We start from the raw sequence: 22,390 nt of genomic DNA on the forward strand, positions 1-22,390 counted from the left end.
CAGCCAGGCCCACCACTGACTGTTATGACCATCTGGGGAGTGGACCATGGGATAAAAGAACCCGCGCACACGTTCTCTCTCTCTCTCTCTCTGTCTCCCTCTCTCTGTAACTCTTTCAAATAAATAAAGACCCTCTGATATTAAAAAAAAAAAAAAAAAAGAGAGAGAGAGAAAGAAAGGAAAAAATAAAGTTAAATTTTCAATTGTGACCATTGTAATGTATTTGAGCAAGGAAGGAGGGTGAAGGCTGAGAAAAACCTGAAAGAACACACTGCAGGTCTACAAACATAAAGAATTATAAAGACAGGGGCAGAGGCGAGAGGACATCAACATACCCATACAGCACAGCAACAAGAAAGAAAAAACTACATACAGAAAGGAAAATGGGGAGCCAGCCTTGTGGCGTGGTGGCTAAAGCCACGACCTGTGACACCAGCATCCCATGGCTCCCTGCTAATGTGTCCGGGAAAGCAGTGCCAGGTAGCCCAGGTCTTTGGACCCTTGCCACACACATGGGAGACCTAGATGAAGCTTCTGGCTCTGGACAGACCCAGTCCCAGCTGTTGTGGCCATTTGGGGAATGAACGAGCAAACAGAAGTAAATAAATCTTTAAAAAAAGAAACAAAAATAAAATGGTGAGACAGACTTGCCCACAAAGAATTCTGATGGCATAACCTCCAACAAGTAAAATGGTAAGATATGAGGAACACCCCACTCCTTGACTATAGCAGTCGACTGTATTATTACAGGAATCCAGATAAGCAGCTGTTGTGTAAAGGGACTGAAATCATTTACATGCTTAATACCCATAATTTAGATTTCCAGCAATACAACCATGTAATAACTCAGCCCTGAGTTCTTTTGTTAACCTACTGCACAGTACTACTAATACCTACCAAGCCAATTATACCCGAGGTGGAAATGGGGAGGGGGCTTTTACATTCCTCACCTTTCTGTCCTCTTTTAGGCAAACGATTCAACAGAATTTTAATAAACCATAAACATTCTCAAGCCTATTTGGTTTTTCGGAAACCTTTAAATAAATTTAAAGCTACTTCACGTAAAAGTTTATTAAATTGACAAAACTATAGATCTTAATTCAGAAAACTGCAACAGCATTTTTAAAGCACAATATAGGAGTGTACCATAATTTTTCCTTTCATTTCACTTACAATAAAAGTTTCAGTGGTCAGAGAAACAACTGGTCAGCTAAAAATTCTTATTATGATCAATTCATATTATACAGGTATCATCCTTCTTGATTTCTTTAAAAAAATATTTATTTGAAAGTCAGAGTTACACAGATAGAAGAGAGGCAAAGAAAGAGAGAGAGGTCTTCCAACCACTGGTTCACCCCGCAATTGGCCGCAACGGCTGGAGCTGTACCCACCTGAAGCCAAGAGCTAGAAGCTTCTTCTGAGTCTCCCACACGGGTGCAGGAGCCCAAAGACTTGGGTCATCTTCCACTGCTTTCCCAGGCCATAGCAGAGAGCTGGATTGGAAGTGGAATAGCCAGGTCTCAAACCAACGCCCATATGGAATGCCGGCACCACAGGCAGCGGCTTTACCCACTAAGCTATAGCACTGGCCCTGATTTCCTCTTGAAACCCAATCTTGACCTACCTCTTATTACTCACTTTGGAAATGTAATAAATAAATCAGAAACTCAGTAAAAACTGACATAGGAAGCAAAGAAATAATTAGGTTATCTGGGTCAAAGAAGACCACTTTGACAGTTTAAAACTTCTTCAAAGAAACGAAGAACACAGAAAGCAACTTCCAATATTAAATTCTAAATCTGGAACACAAGCCACTTGCTATTTGTATGAGAGAAAATAATAATAACACAAAGTATTTACTGAGTGCTACTGTATGAATCACTGCACTGTATCTACTATATGTTACCTCCCTTACATGATAGCCACAAAAGCACTGCAAGGTAAGTACCATTAATTTATAACTGAGGCTCAGAGAGATTAGTAACCTTTCCAACACTAAAATGCTGAGAAGTGACAAAACTTAGATTCAGATCCAAATAATCTGACACCAGTCACCAGTCTTCTTCAGAAATCAGGAATATTCACTTTGTGATTACAAAGTGTACCTAACAGCGATTAACACTCAGTCCCAGTACCAAGACAGTCTATTTCCACAGTCACACAAATGTTGCATTGGTGCCTAATCTGTGACTGAATATACCAGATATTAACTTCTAGACTCTTCTGGTACATAAAATACATTTTTAATTGTCATAAAATATCACCATGCCTATTTGGCTTTTCTAAAACCCTCAAGTAACCAACACCCACTATTTGTGAAGTACTTGATGTCCATTGCTTCTTCTGTCCTTTGTTGAGTTCCACTCTTCAAGTTTTCTCCAAAGTCCCTCTGGTTCATTTCCTTTACGCTCCTGACTTCTACCTAAGCAAGACTCCTGGAACAGGTGCTGACCACTTACAACTGTGTTCAGAAAAGATCAGATCATAATCACTCACATGTGAAAGATTTTATGTACGTAAAAGATGCAGCTGATTTTATTCATGATACCTGAAATCTAACAGTATTTCTCAGTTGAGAAAAACACTAAGAAATAAAGTCAATCTCAGACTCAGGAAAAGAAATCAAGTACAAACGGCAAAATACAATATTATGCTTGGACCAGAAACTTTCAGTAACATATATTATCTTCAAGTCAAACTATTTCCTAAAATTTACGAAATAACTGAAAATGAGATGAAATCTTATTTCAGATTTAGCTATTCTACTAAAACTGTACAACTTCAATCAGTTTTATAACTTCCAAGCCTCAGCTGATGGTGAACACAAAGGTCCTGCTTTACATACATACGTCCTCACTCCACTCTCACCTGGAGTCATAAGAAGTCACGGGACAAAGATTATATACTCCCTCCTGGGCCAAATCACAGCCAGGCTAAAAATAGCTGGGAGTTTTGGGAGCAAAACCCGTTTGGACTTAAATACAGTAACATCCAAGGACTCTACAACAATGCAGAGCTGAGGTAAAGAGCAAAGCAGAATTCACTTTAGGGTCTTCACTGATGGCAGAAGGCAAGGCCCCATAGAAACTGGAGAAAACAGTGCAATAAGTCAACAATAGTGAATTACCCCAGCTGACTCCAATGAGCCTCTCATACTGACTTCAAGTGTATATTACATTACACCACTATACTAGTTTAATTTTAACAGCTGAACAGAGAAGAATTATTTTATTGGGCTTCCCTGGTACATATTACTGCTGAACATAAAATGAAATTACAGAAAGGAAAATGATCTAATAGCATTCTGTCCCCAACCATGACAATGAGAGGCATTTTAAGCCAAGAGCTGCGACAGCAGCTGCCCTCCTTGGAAATGTACACCTAAAATTTCCAACTTTAAAATCCATGAGCAAATTTTTATTCATACTTGTAAACTTTCAAGGCACCATTAAAAGTCATAAAATCTAAAACACTCAGCAAAGTACCATGAAAATCAGCATTATTGTACTATTATAAACAAAGCTTTAAGTGAATTTGATTCAAGGATAAAATTTTAAGTGGTGCTCATGAAATGATAATTTCAAGTAGTAAGAGAGGAAAAAAATCTCCTTGTATGTATAATTGATTATATCAAAATAACAACCTAATCATGTTTTCCCTACAGAGAAAATTATGACAGAATTCTAATTCCTAATTAAAAGACACCTGTTTGATTTTCTTGGTTGAACTGATCCCAAACATAATATTCAACCACAATTTTATTTACTACATAAAATATTTATTGGCCACAGATAGCAACCAATCCTTTAAGAGTAATTAGTAGGGCCAGTGCTGTGGCACAACAGGTTAAAGCCCTGGCCTGCAGTGCAGGCATCCCATATGCACACCGGTTCGAGACCCGGCTACTCAAATTCCAATCCAGCTCTCTTCTAAGGCCTGGGGAAGTGGTAGAAGGCGGCTCAAGTCCCTGGGCCCCTGCATGTGGGAGACCCAGAAGAAGTCTCCTGGCTTCAGATCTCAGCTCTGGCCATTTGTGGTCATTTGGGAAGTGAACCAGCGGATTGAAGACCTTTTTCTCTCTCTGGTTCTACCTCTATAACTCTTTCAAATAAATAAAATAAATCTTTAAAAAAAAAAAAGTAATTAGATGAGAGTTTATTAGAGATAACTTGGTCTTGGTAATTTTTCATTTTTATCTTAATTTTTGAGGGAATATTCAACAGGTATCTAGTTAGGCCTAAGTATCAAGCTCTGTTCTAGGCTCTAGGAACAGTAGAAAAATCATACAATAAGCAAATAAACAAATACAGCTGTTAACATGTTGGAAGGGGGAACCCAGAGATCAAATATTACTTTACCAAGATAATGGAATTTACCAGTGTCTTTTACTAAAATTTGATACACAATTCTAAAGAGACTTACTAAGTCTTTTCACAAAAAAAAAAAAAAAAAAAAAAAAAAAAAAGAACAGGGGCAGGCATTTGGCCAAATAGTTAAGATGCCATTTGGGAGTGGCATCTCCTAACAGAGTACCTGGACTCCAGCCCTGACTTCCAAGTCCAGCTTCCTACTAACGTGCACCCAGGGGGCCACACCTGTGATGGCACAAGTACTGGGGTTCCTGCCACTCACCTGGGAGATCCAGACCAAAATCCAGGTCACTGGCTTTGGCCTGATCCAGCCATGGCTGTTGCAGGCATTTGGGGAGCAACCCAGTGGATGGAAGATCTCTTTTTTTTTTCCTCTATCTCTCCCCCTACCTACCCTCACCCCCACTTTACAAATAAACTGAAAACAGATAATTCAGCTTTTTCTCTTCTTGTTTTTCCCTTTCATTTCCTACTGTTAAATATCTTGAAGCAAATGCAAGTAGTATACACTGACTCTAACTGCAAGCAGCTCAATTCAGAGTTGCCATCTCATCCAAACTACAGTAAGCAGCTTTATCTGGAGCTGTAAAGCTAATCCGAGTCATACTTTCCTCCTCTTAATTTTTCATCCTTTAATCATATTACTTGTTTCATTCTAACAAAGACCTCAAGGCTGCAGCTTTCATGGCCGAAGTAGCCTCAGAGCTGAATTTAACCCTGGGAGTGAGATTTCTGAGAGCATGTTCCGCTCTGACTTACCACTTGAGTTCCAGAACCTATTTTATCCTGTGCCTAGCACCAGGAGGCATACTCACATGTGATAAACAAACTAATCCACCAAAAACCAATGTCCTGCACAACTTATAACCAAAGCCTGAAAAATACTATCCTAAACAGTTGCTTTTCCCTTTAAGAATTTATCAGGTGTGTGGGGGCAGGCATTTGGTGAAGTGGGTCATCCACATCCCTTATCAAAGCACCTGGCTTGCAATCTGCAGCTCCCAATTCCAGCTCCCTGCTAATGTGCACCCTGGGAGATGGCTCTACTATTTGGGCCCCTTCCACCCACATGGGAGACAAGGACCAAGTTCCAGGCTTCTGGCTCAGCCTGGCCCAATTGGAGGCATTTGTGGAATCAACCAGCAGAAGAAAATCTCTATCTCTCTCTGTGTGTCTTTCAAACACACGTAAAATTTTTAAAAGCTATTTGTTGAAATTAAAAAAAAAATTTACCAGGTTTGATAAAACATAAAAGATTTATTTCCCCATAAATATTTCAGACCATGTACACACAAATAATTGCTTACCCTCAAATACAGTCACCCTTTTCAAACTTTAAAAAATTATTTGTAATCAGTTTACCTATCACACAAGGAACTACTCTCATTTACTACTTTGCTAGACATGCTCTTGTTTGTTTATTTTTCTTTCAACTTTGTTTAGTCTCTTCCCTGCCTTCCTCCAGAGGGTATCCTGGCCAGTTTAACTCTTATCCGTTCCCACTCTCCCCCATCAAGCCCAAAACTTGATATATAAAGGAAAATATCTGATATGTCAACTACTAAATACCCGTATGATGACATCTTCCTAACAACAGGAGAGCACTCAGGAAGGTACTATCACTCCAACTTCACACAGAAGGAAATGAGTGCTTACAAAAGTTATAACTTCCCCAAAATGCCAACATAAATAGTGGTAAGGTCAGGACTCAGCGCTTACAATATGTAACATACAGTTTGATCTGTAGGGCCCCTCACTACTGTAAAAGGTATAATCTGTTGGTAGACACAGAATGCATCACCATCACTCCAGTCCATTTACTCATTCCATTTCTGCCCTTTTTAAAATGTTAAAACAATCTAAATTAAGCTGTCCACTTGCTTTTTTTTTTTTTTCAAGATTTATTTATTTATTTGAAAGAGAGAAAAAAAACAGAAGGAGACATCTTCAATCCACTGGTTCACTCCCCAAATGGCCACAATGTCCCGGGGCAGGGCCAGGTCAAGTCAGGAGTTGGAAACTCCATCTAGTCCTCCCACATGGGTGCCTGAGGCCCAAGAACTTGGGCCATCTTCCACTGCTTTTCCAGATACAATAGCAGGGAACTGGATGTATTGTATTCCAGATACAATAGCAGGGAAGTGGGGACTCAACCAGAACTCATGGGATGCTGGTGTTAGAGGCAGAGGCTAAACTCACTGCAGCACTGCACCTGCCCCATCCACTTGCTTTAATTCAAGTTCCCTGTACTTCCAAACACTTAAAGCACTGTATTATCCAAAATGAGATCTGACTCAAATAAAATTAATTCTAGATTACTATCAACTAAGGAAGCATTTGCTGGTCTGTGAAACCACTAAATTTCAAAGCAAAATTTCAAAAGCCGTAATCTGACAGCTTTACTCCAAGACAGCTATAAAGTCACTTAAGATTGGCCATCACGTGGGTGGCTCTTCAGGGGCCAACACCAAAAACCCTCTCTCATGACAGGCCCTATATTCTTACCCTTCCAGAAACTCAGGCTCCCTTCCTTTTTCATTGTCACTCAGTTGACCCAGCTCAGCTGATACCACCTAACGCAATCTATTATAATCACCCTCTCAAATGCCTTTTTTCTTCTCCCTTTAATAGTCTCTCTATTCCAGTAAAATGAAATGACACAAATCCTAACACTGAGTCCCTCTAGCAATATGATTAAACACAGAACCCGTTACAATCCATAAAAGGTCCATAGACAAGCTAGTAGTGATTACTCCTCCTCCCAAATTTAATCCCCGATTTCCTCAAATAAAAGTAATTTTTATACATTTGTAGCAATTAATTTTGCAATACTTCTAATCATAAGGTAAAATGGACTAGGGAAGAAACGGACTTTTATAAATGTAATGGAAAGTAGGTCAACAAACTTTGGAACAAAGTTGGAACACTAGGGAATCTTGTATACTTTATCTCCCAGTTTAAGACTCCCAAGGACGCTTACAGGAATCTAAATTTAACTCTTTTTTTTTGGGAAAGATTTATTTTTATTTATTTAAAAGACAGAGTTACAGAGAGGTAGAGACAGAGACAGAGATCTTCCATCCACTGGTTCACTCCCCAGATGGTCACAATGACCAGAGACGCACCGATCCGGAGCCAGGAGCCAGGAGCCAGGAGCCCCTTCTGGGTCTCCCACATGGGTGCAGGGGCCCAAGGACTTGGCCTGTCTTCTCCTGCTTTCCAGGACATAGCAGAGAGCTGGATCGGAAGAGGAGCAGCCGGAACTAGAATCGGCGCTCATATGCGATGCCGGCACTTTCAGGCCAGGGCTTTAACCCACTGTGCCACGGCACTGACCCCTAAATCTAACTCTTAATACTTCAAAATATCCAATGACAGACATATATATCTGAAACACAGCCGTGGGGCTTAACTAAAATATCACACATATTGGCTTCCGTTTGTAATTTTACCATCTCCATATGGTGACATGAGCTAGACGCTGATCTTAAATGCTAACAGGTCTATGTGTGCTGGATCAACAAAACAAAGAGAAAATAATTATTTAATAACTGTAAGTCATTAATAAGCTCACTGAAAACTTAGAATCAATAGGAATAATATAATGGTCCTGTAACTACAAAGATCCTTTAAAATTCTTGAAAATACTCAAATTTTCTCAATTAAAAATAAATTTTAAAAAGTGACAACAGAGGCCAGCACCTTGGCGCACTTGGTTAATCCTCCACCTGCAGCGCCAGCATCACATATGGGCACTGGGTTTTAGTCCCGGTTGCTCCTCTTCCAGTCCAGCTCTCTGCTGTGGCCCGGGAGGGCAGTGGAGGATGGCCCAAGTGCTTGGACCCCTGCATCCGCATGGGAGACCAGGAGGAAGCACCTGGCTCCTGGCTTTGGATTGGCGCAGCGCCGGCCATAGCGGCCATTTGGGGAGTGAACCAACAGAAGGAAGACCTTTCTCTCTGTCTCTCACTCACTCACTATCTATAACTACCTGTCAAATTAAAACAAAAAAAAAAGTGACAACTCACACAGTGGCAAAAATTATTTGCAGGCCAACACTGTGGTAAAGCTGCCTCCTGCAGTGTCAGCATCCCATATTGGCGCTGGTTTGAGTCCCGCCTGCTCCACTTTCAATCTCCACTATGGCCTGGGAAAGCAGTAGAAGATGGCCCAAGTCTGTAGGCCCCTGCACCCATATGTGAGACCCAAAGAAGCTCCTGGCTTCGAATCAGTGCAGCTCCAGCCATTGCAGCCATCTGGGGAGTGAACCACCGGATGGACTAACTCTCTCTTTCTCTCTGCCTCTCTGTAATTCTGCTTTTCAAATAAATAAATAAATCTTTGAAAATATATATTTGCAAGCCATACATCCCATCAAGGGTATAGCAGCCAAAGAATATGAGGAATTCAAACAATTCAATCACAAGAAAACAACCCATTTTAAAAATGGGCAAAGGACCTGAAAAAACATTTCTAAAAAGAAAATATGCATTTTGCCAACAGGTACAACAAAAACTGCTCAGCATCACTATTAGATAAATGCAAATTAAAACCATAATGAGATATCACCACACATCAGTTAGTACAGCTATTATCAATAAGATGAAAGTTAAAGGCCCATGTTGTGGCACAGCAAGTTAAGTTGTTGCCTGCAATGCCAATATGCCACATCACAGTTCCAGTTAGAGTCCCAGCTGCTCCACTTCCAATTCATCTTCCTGTTAATGCACCTGGAAAGGCAGATGATGGTCCAAGTGCTTAGGCCCCTGCCACCCACATAGGAGTCTAGGTGGAGTTCCTGGCTCCTGGCTTTGGCCCAGCTGTTGCGGCCTTTTGGAGAGTGAATCGGAAGATGGAAAATCTCTTTCTCACTTCCCCCCCTTACTTCCCCCATCCCCCCTCTTCCTGTAACTCTGCCTTTCAAATAAATAAATAAATCTTTAAACAAACAAGAAGAAAGATAAAAACACTGGCAAGGATGTCAAGCAAAGGGCATTCTTTGTATATTGTTGGTGGGAACACAAATTAACACAGTATGGTGCCAGGAGCTTCTTCCAGGATTCCCACGCAGGTGCAGGGGCCCAAGGACTTGGGCTATTTTCTACTGCTCTCTCAGGCCAAAGCAGAGAGCTGGATTAGAAGTGAAGCAGCTGGGACTTGAACCAGCGCCCATATGTATGGATGCTGAACTGCAGGTGGCAGTTTTACCTGCTATGCCACAGCACCATAATAACAGAGCAGCAGCCACTGTGGCCCGCAGGTTAAAGCCTGGCCTGAAGAGCCAGCACCCTATATGGGCACTGGTTCGAGTACCAACTGCTCCACTTGCAATCCAGCTCCCTGCTAAATGCTCCTGCGAAAGCAGTGGAAGGTAGCCGAAGCCCTTGGGCCCCTGCACTCACATGAGAGACCGGGAAGAACCACCTGGCTCCTGGCTTTGGATCGGCACAGCTCTGGCCATTGCGGCCATTTGGGGACTGAACCAGCGGAAGTAAGATCTTTATCTCTCCCTCTCACTGTCTGTAACTCTACCTCTCAAATAAATAAATAAATAAATAAAATCTTTAAAACAAAAAAGAAATAGTAAGACAAAATAGCTCCTATAGTTTAAGGATTAATCCACCTAAAGAGTATTTCCTCCAAAATGAAGCAACAAAATCAACCATAATATTGTACTAGGCACTTAGGCACAAGCCTGCTTCCCACTGAGCCCCTTCCCAAGGCACGGCTAGACTACACCTCAGGATTTCCCTAAGGAAACGGGGTGAGGATGCCTCAGAAAAGTTCACAGAAAATGTGCATTCTGAAAAAACTATGCTAAGATCTCAAAAATGTTCCGCAACAAAATAAATTCATCTTTTAATTCCACTTTCATGAACTTCTGAAGTACTCTTGTACAAGAAGTTCTGGAAGTGTCCATGGTTAAACAATGTTGCAACACGCCGCAAATTCTATTATATCACCTATCAAAAGCTTCGAATTCTCCAGAGAAGACGCCCATTTCATTTTTTTTACACAAACATTCTCCAAAATTATTTGAGCCACAAAACCCTTGACTTTTTTAACAACTATTAACCTGGAGTTTCTAAAAATGCTGCAGTTTATGCCTTTTCCCATCTGTTAACTCCAGAATCAACAACCAGTTTTAACAACTAAAATCAGTAAGCAGAGATGCAAGTAACTTAGCACAAATACACTCAACTATTTAACATTTATTTAATGCCCCACATTTACAAACAACTTTAAATAACTGCAACTTCTATTCACTAATTTTAAAAACACAGGAGAAGAGGCTAATTAATTGTTTTTATGCAAAAACAATCCCCAGGGGCCAGCACTGTGAGCATCAGGTTAAGCCCCTGTCTGCAGTGCCAGCACCCCAATAAGGGTGCTGGTTCCAGTTCCAGCTACTCCACTTCTGACCCAGCTCCCTGCTGCTAATGGCCTGGGAAAGTAGCAGAATACAGCCCAAGTGCTTGGATCCCTGCACCCACATGGGAGATCCAGATGAAGTTCCTGGCCCAGCCCTTGGCATTGTGGCCATTTGAGGAGTAAACCAGCAGATGAACATCTCTGTTTCTCCTTCTCTCTCTGTGCATAATTCTTAATTTAAAAAAAAAAAAAAAAATCTCCGGTGTATATACCGCAGCATTGGAACCAATTCAGTACATTTTCCTACATCTTCTATACCTTTAGTTGTCTGGGAAAATAAATACTCAGAATCATAATCCTAAAAGCTGTTGAAATGTCAAGGAAGATTTAAGGAGTATTTAATGAAAATTCATTGATAAATATTTCATTAGATTCTAGTGCTGTGAAAATTCAGATGACTTGAAACAAATAATCAAGTAAACAAACATCCCATCCTCTTAATTTTGACATATAAAGCACACTGTTGGTGGCAGGCATTTGACATGGCGGCTAAGAGGCCTCTTGGGATACTTAATCCCTTTCTGGAGTGTTTGGGTTCCAGCCCTGACTCCACTCCTTGATCCACTTGCAAACACACACCGCAAGAGACAGCAGGTGATGGCTCAAATACTTGAGTTACTGCCACCCAACATAAGAGACCTAGATTGAGTTCCAGAATCCTGGCTTCTGCCTGGCCTAGCCCTTACTAATGTGGGCATTTGAGGATTGAACCGGTAGAGAGGTGATCTCTCACTGTGTGTCTCTCTGCCTTTCAAATAAAACTTAAAATTTTTAAAGTTTACTGTCAGCGAAAAGAAAAAAGAGGGGATGGAGGGTGAGTGGGTGAGTATTTAAATAATTTCCAAGTATACTATGCCAACTTTTTTTGCCAAACATTGTAAAAATAATAAGAGTAGTAAATCCTAATGGGCAAAGACAGTTAAAATTTAACAGGATATTAAAAATAACTCATCCCTGTATAAAAATGCAAAAAAACAAAACCCACAAGCATATAAACATGAGTAGCAAGTCTTCTAAATAATTCAACTATATTTAAGTAAAAATAACACAAATTGAGAAGTATATACCCAGGCCTGTACTCTGAATTCACACTAATCTATCACATTTCACAGGTCTCAAAGTTGAATTTACACATTGGTTTGCTCAACTGAGTAATTTTCCCTTTTAGCTTAACTTAAAATAGCCTTTAATGAAAAATGTGTTGCTTCTCATTTCAGTAAAGGTTTCAATTAAAGGTACATTTTAGCAAAATGAAAACTGAAAAGTTTCATGTTTATTGCTGCTGTTATCATTATTTACCTATGCATAGTATCCCCACCTTGACCAAAAAAAAAAAAAAAGAAAAGAAAAGAAACCTAAAAACTAAAAATGGTTTAGGGGTGCTATCAGCTATCAAAAATAAAAATAAGGATGCATTCCAAACTGAGCCACAAAATAGCGCGTAACTTTGAATATGAGGACCCAGGTGTGAGTCCTGGCTCCACCACTTGTTGTATGATCTCAGGCAAACTATTTTAACTTTCTCAACATGTTTTCTCAGCCACCTGCAGGAATGGCATCGAGCTTCCCAATGTGGAGACAGAAAGAACCCAAGCACAAAGTGCAACTCACCACTTTCTGAGCACAGCAAATGCTTGCTGAACAAGATTAATGTAAGGACAGGAAACTCCTTCCTAGTACAGCTCATCATCGTGGACATTAGGATCCAACATGAACGAACCCCTTCCAAAACCCACTGCTGATCTAAGTCAGCACTAACAGCAGTAAAAATACGTTGGGCACCAATACTAACTCTTTAGCAACTAACAGTTAGTGAAATTTAATGTCTGAAATATTTCAAAAATAGGACTATGTAAATCAATACTTGTTTAAAGGAAAAATGCCAGGGTAAGCAGAAAGTCTCAAGAAACGATTTTTTCAGCTTACTGACAAAATTCAGACAAGCAAGTAGCATGTTTTTGAAATCTATCAAGAGAGCTGAAAGCTGCTGAGAGTCCAGTTTCAACGTCCTCACTACTAATTGTTTGACCTTGGACAAGTCTGGACTTCGGATTGCTTAACTATAAAATGACTACTAAAAACCATAGATAAGATCCAAGACTAACTTCCTGGGCCTTCCTTTAACAGGCAAAGCACAGTGGTGGCTCAGAGCCTGGGCTCCTGAGAGGAACTCCGGCTCTGCCCCTGTATACACACCAAGCCCTGCAGCGCACACTGCTGTCACCCACTCCGTGTACAAAACAGTTCCCTGAGAAAGTTCCATCTTCCCAAATCCGGGCACTACCTTCTCATGCAGACATTAAAACTCCTGAACTCGTGCAAACCTAGGTGCAGTTTAACCAAAAGATCACCTCATAAAACTCTACACATCCCAGACAGCACCGGACACTTACTGTAAGGCCAACAGTCCTCAAGGAAAACATGGCATATAAGGTCAAAGTGGAACTCCTGCTACTTCCGTCTTGTTCTTTTTCATCTAACACCGTAGAAAACCATAGAGCCATCAACTCCGAGCAAGGACATTAACCACGGCAATGCCACTTGTGCGGACTCTGCAAACGTAAAGGGAACTTGAAGCTGGCATAAGGCAGCGGTGTTCAGAAGGTGCCACCAACCAGGCGGCATGCACCAGACGCGCCCAGGCCAGGGTAAGCACGGGGCACCACTTGTCACACACCGAAAACCGCTCATCCGCAAATGTTCGTCTTTCCTGCGTGGCCCGCTGCGATTCAACCTGCTTCCACACAGATGCTTGGCACCCATCCTCAGGGTCCAGTCGGGGCAGGCGTTTCGACCCAATCCACAAGCCTTGCTTGCCAGGTCGCCTGACCCCTGCACACAGAGCACACTACACACAACCGGGTTCACCTGACCCAGGGGCACGGTGGCACCGAGTTGAGCTCTTCCCCTCTGCAGTACTTGCAAGCGAACTCCTGACTTCCGTCAAAAAGTCCTGCCTTGGGCGATGGACATCAGGCACCAGGAGAGGAGAAACTGACTGTGGCTCGGCCACCAATTGCCCTACTTCCATCCCAGATCCAGGCGTGGGAGCAAATGCTCCACACAGGGCGGGCCAGGGGCCCACGGGCGAAGCCAGATGCTAAAGCTGAACTTCGGGACGGCTACGGCTTTAAACGAGAGGTGCCGGGACGTGGGGGAGAGGGCGACGGCGCTAGCCACGGTGTTACGGGGTGTGCGGGTGCGGGATGGGGGAAAGGGGGTCCGGGGGACGGCGGTGGGGAAGCCGACTGGCCGAGCCAACCCAAGCCGGGAGGCTGCTGGCCGAGCTCGGAGGCGAAGGGCCCTGCAGCCCTCGAGCGAGCCGTAGGGGAGGCCGCCGCCGCCGCCGCCACCCGCAGGGTGTAAGGGGACACCCCGGAAGAAGGAGCCGTGCGTGAGGCGGCGGCGCCGGGGGTGACGGCCACAGGCGAGGCACAGGGCGGCCGGGGGGTTGGTGGTTCGCTGTTGACTCAGCACAGCTCCCGTGCCGGGGGCACTTGCAGGGTCCCCCGCTGCTCGTCGAGCCCCGCGCGCCCGCGGCCGAGCCGCAGAGACAGTGTCCTCGGACGGGCCGGCGCCTGCCCCTTCCTTCCCCTTGTCACAGGTAAACACTGGCCGCCGCCGCCGTCGCCGCTTACCTCTGTTAACATTATTACACCCCGGGGAAGTGAGGTCCTCCCTAGCCTCGCCGCATGGCAACAGCCGTAGCAGCAGCGAAAACTGCCCGGGCCGCCGCCAAGGGCGGCAACTGCTCTTCCAGTCCTCTCCCGGGCGGCGGCTTTACTCGGCTTCGCTGGCTTCCCCCGGGCCCGACTGCTCGCGGCGGACGCGCGGCCATCTTGTAAGAGCGACGTCCGCGTCTCCCCGCGACGTGCGCTCTCATTGGCGGGCGCCGGAGCCGCCGGCGTCTCGTGACCGTCTCCATGGCGCCGGCGCGCGGTGAACGCTGGAGGCTGGCGCTGAGGCGGCTTCCTGGGTGCTGGGGGGCCGGGCGCTCGGGCCGGTTTGGGGCGGCGGTTGGGAGCGGAGTCTCCACGCTGGGGTCGCCCCGCAGCCGGCTGAGCCCGGGGAGGACCCCGTGCGTCCCGGGGACCGGGTGGCCGAGTTCCTCTCTCCCCGGCACCGAGGTGCCGGAAGGGCGCGGGAGGCCCGTGGAGCGGCTCGGCTCTGTGCCCACCTCCCGAGAAACTGCTGGCCACTGAGTCCCTGTCCCTTTCCGGACGCGGGCGGGTGGAAACTTACCCCTTTGTACCTTGCTAGGCCTCGGTGAGCTCCTCGCCCTGGGGCGCGCCACAGGTTGCCGGGTGTGATCCTTAGCCCGATGGCGGCCGGGTTGGTGACCCCGTTGGCCGGCGCCTGCGGGACGCGGCGGGCTTCAAGCTTCTGTCTTGAAGAAAACGAAAAGCCGGGATCTGGCCCTCGATGCTGGTGGTTCGTGTTTGGTGTCTTTGTGCGACGTGCTTGTGGATGAGAACTTGGCAGGTTTCAGCAGGTGTCCCTGCTCCATTCCGAGGATCTACTTCCCCCACTGCCCCCGAGATGGGTTAGGTCAGGGGGCTTTCGGGGCAATGGCTTCTGCCCCAAGTGCAGTGACCCCGCCGGCCACCTGCACTGCCTGGATTCAGGTCAGAAGAACCTGATGGGCTAGGAGGTGGACAAGTTCTTTTCAGAAGTGACACGCAGTGCGCTTGCACATCATCCTGAACGGGTCCAAAGGCGTTTGGGAAAGCTAAGGCCAATGGTTCCTTCCCCTCTACCGGCATCTTTTTCCCTCCACATAATAATGGTATACTGTACTGAATGCAATTTATTTAATACATAACTCTTAGTAAATTCTCAGAGAACAGTAGGTGAAGGCATCACACACCTTACAAGTATTGTCTTTTGGGTCCCCACTAAGGAAAACAAAACTTCATATAAGCAGTCACTCAGAAAACTTAAGAAAAACCCTGATTTTACTCCACTGGACTCATGGAAGCAATGGAATGTTCATAGTTGTTTTTGTCTACATATTGTATGTGATTTCCACACGGCTGAACCTGCAAAATTCTGACCTCTGCAAGACAATAAAATGTGCTACTGGACTTGGCAGATTGAGTGGGAAGTAAGATGGGGAAAAAACTGCGACCTGGGGTACTGAGGGAAACCAAGAGCTCCTGGAGACAGAGAAACCTGGAAACAGATACTGTCCGACTTGTAAATAAGAAAACGGAGAAGGAGTTTCATGAATATTTAAGATAGCAGCTAGTGAGTTGAAACTAATGTAGGTGTCTGGTCTGCGGATTCGGTTTTATTCTCTCTTGTTTTTTCCCCTTCCAGAGCAAGGCACCTTCACTTATTTTAAACGTGGTAAATTAAGTGTAGACACAACTTCAGGTTTGAACCAACCAACCTGTGATGTGACAGGGATGTGCTTAAACAGCATTCAGAATGAGTTTGCTTATAGACCTGGAAACAAGCCCAGATCATTAGTTCTTCTAATGGCTTCCCAGTTTTTCTCAGCTAGGGTCCCTTCTGTGACCTAAAAAATAACCAGCCTCCCGGCTCCTGCCCCACCCCCATTCTGTGACCTTATTTCTACTTAGCAATTTATTCCAACTTCCCAGTCCTGTTCTTGCCCTGGGCTGTGGCACTGTTATCTCTACCTAAGGGATCTTTCCACCACACACCTGCATGGCTGGGTCCCTGCCATCCGTCCAATCTCATCTCAAAGATCACCTTTGTCAATGACACCCACCTTAACCATCCCATTTAAAACACTACCCCCCCCCCCAGCTTTCTCCATTCCTTGCCTCAGGTTTTTTTTTTTTTTTTAATAGTACTTACACCCCTTCTATCATAATCACTATTCTTTTTGGTCTTCTAACCTGTCCCTTCTGCTAGAATGTAAGCTGCATGAGACTAAGGATTTTTGTCTTTCGTTCCATGTTCCTTTAGTACCTAAAATACTTGAACTGTGCCTGGCTTGGAGCAGGTGTTCGATAAATGTTTCTGGAGTGAATGAGTGAATTATTTCCTAAGAGGTCTACATGCATGCACACACAAATCCTAATTAACACAAATTAAAAATCTTGATGTTGAAAGCTTAAGGTATTTAAAAAGTGGACATCGTGTGTTCTTGCAGGTATGGGAACATCACTTCTGCCACTAAAATGCTGGAGAGAAGTGTATGACCAGATTGTGAACTACGCCTTGCCTTTCACCTTGTTAAATACTTCTTAGGCATGAGTCAAAGTTAATTTGCTAGCAAAGGGAAGCAACAGAATTAATAAGGTATGTTATGTCAGTGAGTGATGGAAATTAAGTTATCTAGTTGGGTAAGAGAATGCTTACCAAAGCAGCTAGCTTTTTTTTTTTTTTTTTGACAGAGTGGATAGTGAGAGAGAAAGAGAGAAAGGTCTTCCTTTTGCCGTTGGTTCACCCTCCAATGGCCACCACGGCTGGCGCATTGCGCTGATCCGAAGGCAGGAGCCAGGTACTTATCCTGGTCTCCCATGGGGTGCAGGGCCCAAATACTTGGGCCATCCTCCACTGCCTTCCCAGGCCACAGCTGAGAGCTGGCCTGGAAGAGGGGCAACTGGGACAGAATCCGGCGCCCCGACCCGGACTAGAACCCCGTGTGCCGGCGCTGCTAGGTGGAGGATTAGCCTATTGAGCCGCAGCGCCTGCAGCAGCTAGCTTTAAAAGAAAAAAAAAAAGTACACCTAATTTGGTACAAATTGCAGTTTTGTTCCATGTGATCTTAAAAACATCCTATTCATATCAGTTGTTCCTGGGACAGGAAGATTTGAGATGCTGAGTTTTTTGGCTATCAATCAAACTCAAAACAAAACAAAACAAGCTATCTTAAGAAGCACATGATAAAGAGACTTGTGTGGCTGTTGTTACAAGAGGTTTGATTACTGTCCGACCTACTCAGTTAACACCAGAAGGAATGACGGAAAATGTAAAAGGCAGAGATCAAAGAACATGAGATGTTTTCAGACAGGCCACTACTGGTGAGTTCTAAACCTCCAAGAAAGATTCAGAATGTCCAGGTTGCCTCTTTTTTACACTTTGAAACAAAAGCAATTTCTTCTGCATATTCAGATTGTCACAGATTGTGGGGAAGATATTCAAAACCCTCTCTTCCAGCTAATTTGGAAAACAGAATACATTATTACTGACTTAAGCCATCTTGTTAACTGCAGTTTCTTCATTTTGTAAAGTAAGTATAATCAGTGTCATCTAGCACCTCTACTGAGTGTTTAAGTGTACCGTGTGTTCATTAGCAAGGTCCACTGTCAAAATCAGCAACTTAGCATTGATCACAGAGGAGACACAGTCCAGGGACAGGCAACAACACCAGTTCTTGGATGTAGCTTTAGCAGGACAATAGCAAACAGAAATCATAGGATGTTTAAGAGTTTTGGGAGGTGTATTTGCAAATAGCTCAGCATGCTTTTTTTCATGCATGAAACTTTCTGAGGAAATACTGAGCCAACTCAAGACTAAAGAGACCAAGGCAGAAATACAAGGCTTTGCTAACAACAGATGCAGCCATAACAAAATAGGCAGCAGTGTTCACAACTGTCTTCAATAATAGCTCCACAACACAAAAATTTTTTTACAAAGATGATATAAATGAAAGATTATGCTATATTTCAGAGGTACCACTAGGTCAACAGTACTCTGGTAGATAGTTTTTAAGACAAAATACTTTTTCAAACATTAGATCTAGAGCAGTTTTCCAAAATATTTATTTCTTAGTTATGGATACTGTTCTGCTGTACCTGTTGTGGACCAGGTAGTAAAGTTGCCTTAGAGAGGTTTGGTAACAGACCCCCAGATCAAGGGCAAGTGCTATGCACCTGCCTGGTCACTGCTGATGGGGGCCTTTAGCACCTGACTACGGTAGTGTTTGCCAGCTTCCTCCCCTGTGTGGTCACTCTTTCCTGTGTCATACTATTCTCCACGGAAGACAGGTCACTGTGTGCAGCCCACTTAGGGGATTTAAGTGGCTGTTGTTGAATACCTAAATAATTATTTGCAATTCTTTTGCCTGGAACATGTCACTGTTTAGTTTATGAGCATCAACTCCTAGATTCTTATTTTACACTTGGGGTTACAATCCAACACTATGTCCTTGATTTTGTTCAGATTGTCCCAGCTTTGGAGCTCTTTAGGTGTCCTATGTGCTTTATCATACTCCCAGTTACGTGGCATGGTTTTGTGTGTGTTGTGTGTGTGTGTGTGTGTATGCTTGTGTTTGCATTAACCACTTCTTTACTTTCTGGTAATTCAAGATGCTCCAGGCTCATCATCCCCCAGACCTGTAATCCGTTATTTCTCTAAGAAACTTTCCTTCCTTTTATCGGAGAATGATAGGTAACCAAGATCTCAGTTCTTAGAAGTGCTGTTTTCTGCTTAAGCTGTCATTTCTTTCTTTTTCTCTGCAGAATCAATTTAAAGAGAGCAAGATCTTCCATCCACTAGTTCACTCCCCATATGGCCACAATGGCTGGGCCAAACCAAAGCCAGGAGCAGAAACTCCATCTGAGTCTTCCACATGACCAGCAGGGACACAAGTATTTGAACCATCCTCTGTTGTTTTCCCAGATGCAATCCCTAGGGCTGGATTGGACTCAAACCAGCACTCAAATACCGGGTCAGAGTTGCAAATAGCAGCTTTACTTGCTGTGCCACACTGCCAGCCCCAGCATCTCGCTTGTTTTAGACCCTTACAGCTGACATAGCAAGGAAATATTTATGTTTTTACTAATCCATATATAAATACACACACCTATCTATAAATATATCTCTATGTAACCCTCTCTGTGTTAAGTTAAACATGAGTTCATACTGATGTCTCTAACTCTAACCCATTTCTAGCCTCCTCCCCTTGCTTCCCTATAATTCCTTCTAGCTCCTGCTGCCTGCCATCCATTCACTTCATTGTTGGGTTTTGGTATATTGTACAGTTCTTACATTGTTTCAGTATGTTGTGGAGCAGCCTCTTGGCTGTTAGCCCATACCCCCACTGGAAACAAATGTATCAACTAGAGTACAGTACCTACATTTTTTTCCTTTCCTCTTTGGTCTTAGACTTTAGTCATTTCCAAACTTACTTAGTTTAGCACCTGTTCCTCTGACCCTTTTAGTGAGGGGGGGTGTTTCATCCATTTTCAATGCAGTCTGATTCTCAAAGTCTGCCTTCTTTCCTGAGATCTGCGATTTGATTTTTCATTTAATTCATTAAGTTTCACTCTGTGCTGAGAAGTTTTACAAGTTTTCACAGATGGATAATGTCATGTATCCACCATTATGACAGTATCATACATAGAGAATATTTTCACAGTCCTAAAATGTAAAGGAAAAGAAAAGGAAACTCTCTACTAAAATTGCTTTTTTTTTTTTTGACAGGCAAAGTTAGACAGTGAGAGAGAGAGAGAGAGAGAGAAACATCTTCCTTTTTCTGTTGGTTCACCCCCCAAGTGGCCACTACGGCCGGCGCGTTGCAGCCGGAGCACTGCGCGGATCCAAAGCCAGGAGCCAGGTGCTTCCTCCTGGTCTCCCATGTGAGTGCAGGGCCCAAGCACTTGGGCCATCCTCCACTGCACTCCCGGGCCAAGCAGAGAGCTGGACTGGAAGAGGAACAACTAGGACAGAATCCGGCACCCCAACCGGGACTAGATCTTGGGTGCCGGCGCCGCAGGCAGCGGATTAGCCCAGTGAGCTGCGGCGCCAGCCTAAAATTGCTTTTGCATGTTTATTTGTATCCCCCCAAACAACTGATGATTTTATTGAATAAATTTCATTTGGATATTAGGAGATATTGATAAATCAATATACACATAACTCTCTCTATATATAAATAAAATCTAATTCTCCATAACACCTAATCACCTAGTGTTTATTAAGTGCTGACCACGTACCAGGCTCTGCTCTAAGCACTTCACAACAATCCCATAAGAAGGAACTATTATTACTACTCCCATTTTACAAATGCGTAAACTGAGGTCCACATGGTTAAATTTTATGCCCAAGTTTACACAGTAGTAGAACCAATATTCAAAGATAAAATTAAATACATGTTGAGCCGGCACTGCGGCTCACTAGGCTAATCCTCCGCCTAGCGGTGCCGGCACACCGGGTTCTAGTCCCAGTCGGGGCGCCGGATTCTGTCCCGGTTGCCCCTCTTCCAGGCCAGCTCTCTGCTGTGGCCAGGGAGTGCAGTGGAGGATGGCCCAAGTATTTGGGCCCTGCACCCCATGGGAGACCAGGAGAAGCACCTGGCTCCTGCCATTGGATCAGCGCGGTGCGCCGGCCGCAGCGCGCCGGCTGCGGCGGCTATTGGAGGGTGAACCAATGGCAAAGGAAGACCTTTCTCTCTGTCTCTCTCTCTCTCTCACTGTCCACTCTGCCTGTTAAAAAAAATTAATTAATTAATTAATTAAATACATGTATATGTGTATATACAGATACATGAATCCATGTAGGGTTGTGTTTATATTATGTAGGTATATAGTTCGGAGTTATGGGAGTAGATACTCTGTCTTCAAGTATCTTAATGAAGCTGACTTTAAAAACAAGGTTTTAAGCCATCGCTGTCCCCAGTCTCGCGTGAATAATAGATTCATAATTAGCCTTTCACCTCCTGTGTTTGCCTTTAGTCAAAGGAGGAAATGAGAAAAGGAATCAGCACTCAAAGGCCGAGTGTCATCTGTGCCCATTTCTAAGGCTTACCTCGGCTAGTTTCATTTTTACAGAGGAAGAGTGAAATCAAAGACTGTCATTATATTGCTTTTTATTTTACCAGCTTAACAGCTAAGGTGAATAAATAAGATTATTCCATTAATTACTATGGTTTTTAGACAGGCACAAAGTTCATTTGACTTGCATCTACTTTTGTATATTATGGCGGTTTTTCAATGCGCATCTTTAAATTAAAAACTATTTGTAATAAATGTACACACCACATATGCCCCATAATACTGGCTATGGAATAAGAATAGGAGCTCCAGAAGATACACATTGTGACCTTGTCTTTGCTGTTAAGTTAGGGTTAAGCCTGTCAAGTGAAATCTCACCATTTGCTGCACTTCAGTTTCCTCTTCTGTGAAGTTAGGAGATGGAAACATGTAATTAGATTAGCAATAATCTACTGTCTACGTTAGTACAGGGGATTGTTATTTTAATCGCTGGACAATGCCCTGTGGCTCAAGATCAAATGCTGCTTAAGATTTCTTTCCATTTTACAACTGTGACACTTGAGAATAACAAGTTAAGTAGCAGTTCGTTTTCCTATCATTTTCCTTCCACAAACACATTCATTGTCACCTTTTACACAAAGCTCCCTCCTGAGCTGCGGTGAGCTATTTTGTGTATGGTAATGAGCTCCTTGAATTCCCACCTATCTACTTAAAATGAGACACCTCTGATCTTGTAATAGCCGTATATGTGCAAATACCCATGAACAAAGAAATCAGCAGAAGTGTCAAGAAAAAGTCTGGTGTATAAAACCGAATCATCAAGTAAGGGACATGTAAACCTCATGCTACTTATTAAGGTCTATAGGCTAGGCACCTCTTCTAAATGGGTGCGATTTA

The 22,390-nt window shown here is 43.6% G+C and overlaps 1 protein-coding gene across 23 annotated transcripts in view; it reads right to left on the reverse strand.

Moving 5' to 3' along the window:
* The window catches only part of SNX13 (sorting nexin 13), a 141,355-nt gene extending 126,681 nt beyond the window's left edge, over positions 1 to 14,674 (reverse strand). For 6 of the 23 annotated variants that reach the window (XM_070059597.1, XM_070059596.1, XM_070059592.1 and 3 more), the window contains exon 1: positions 14,441 to 14,668. Coding sequence is in view for 7 of the 23 variants with exons in the window: in XM_051853215.2 (XP_051709175.1) it covers positions 14,441 to 14,452 (12 nt within the window). In the remaining 16 variants the exon portion in view is untranslated. Of the gene's footprint in view, positions 1 to 13,195; positions 13,284 to 14,440 lie in introns of those variants that run through there. The other 17 variants (XM_070059605.1, XM_070059593.1, XM_070059591.1 and 14 more) reach the window with 9 other exon arrangements.
* Positions 14,675 to 22,390: the final 7,716 nt, after the last annotated feature.

This window comes from Oryctolagus cuniculus, chromosome 16 (assembly GCF_964237555.1).
Source record: "Oryctolagus cuniculus chromosome 16, mOryCun1.1, whole genome shotgun sequence".
Classification (NCBI taxonomy): Eukaryota; Metazoa; Chordata; class Mammalia; order Lagomorpha; family Leporidae; genus Oryctolagus; species Oryctolagus cuniculus.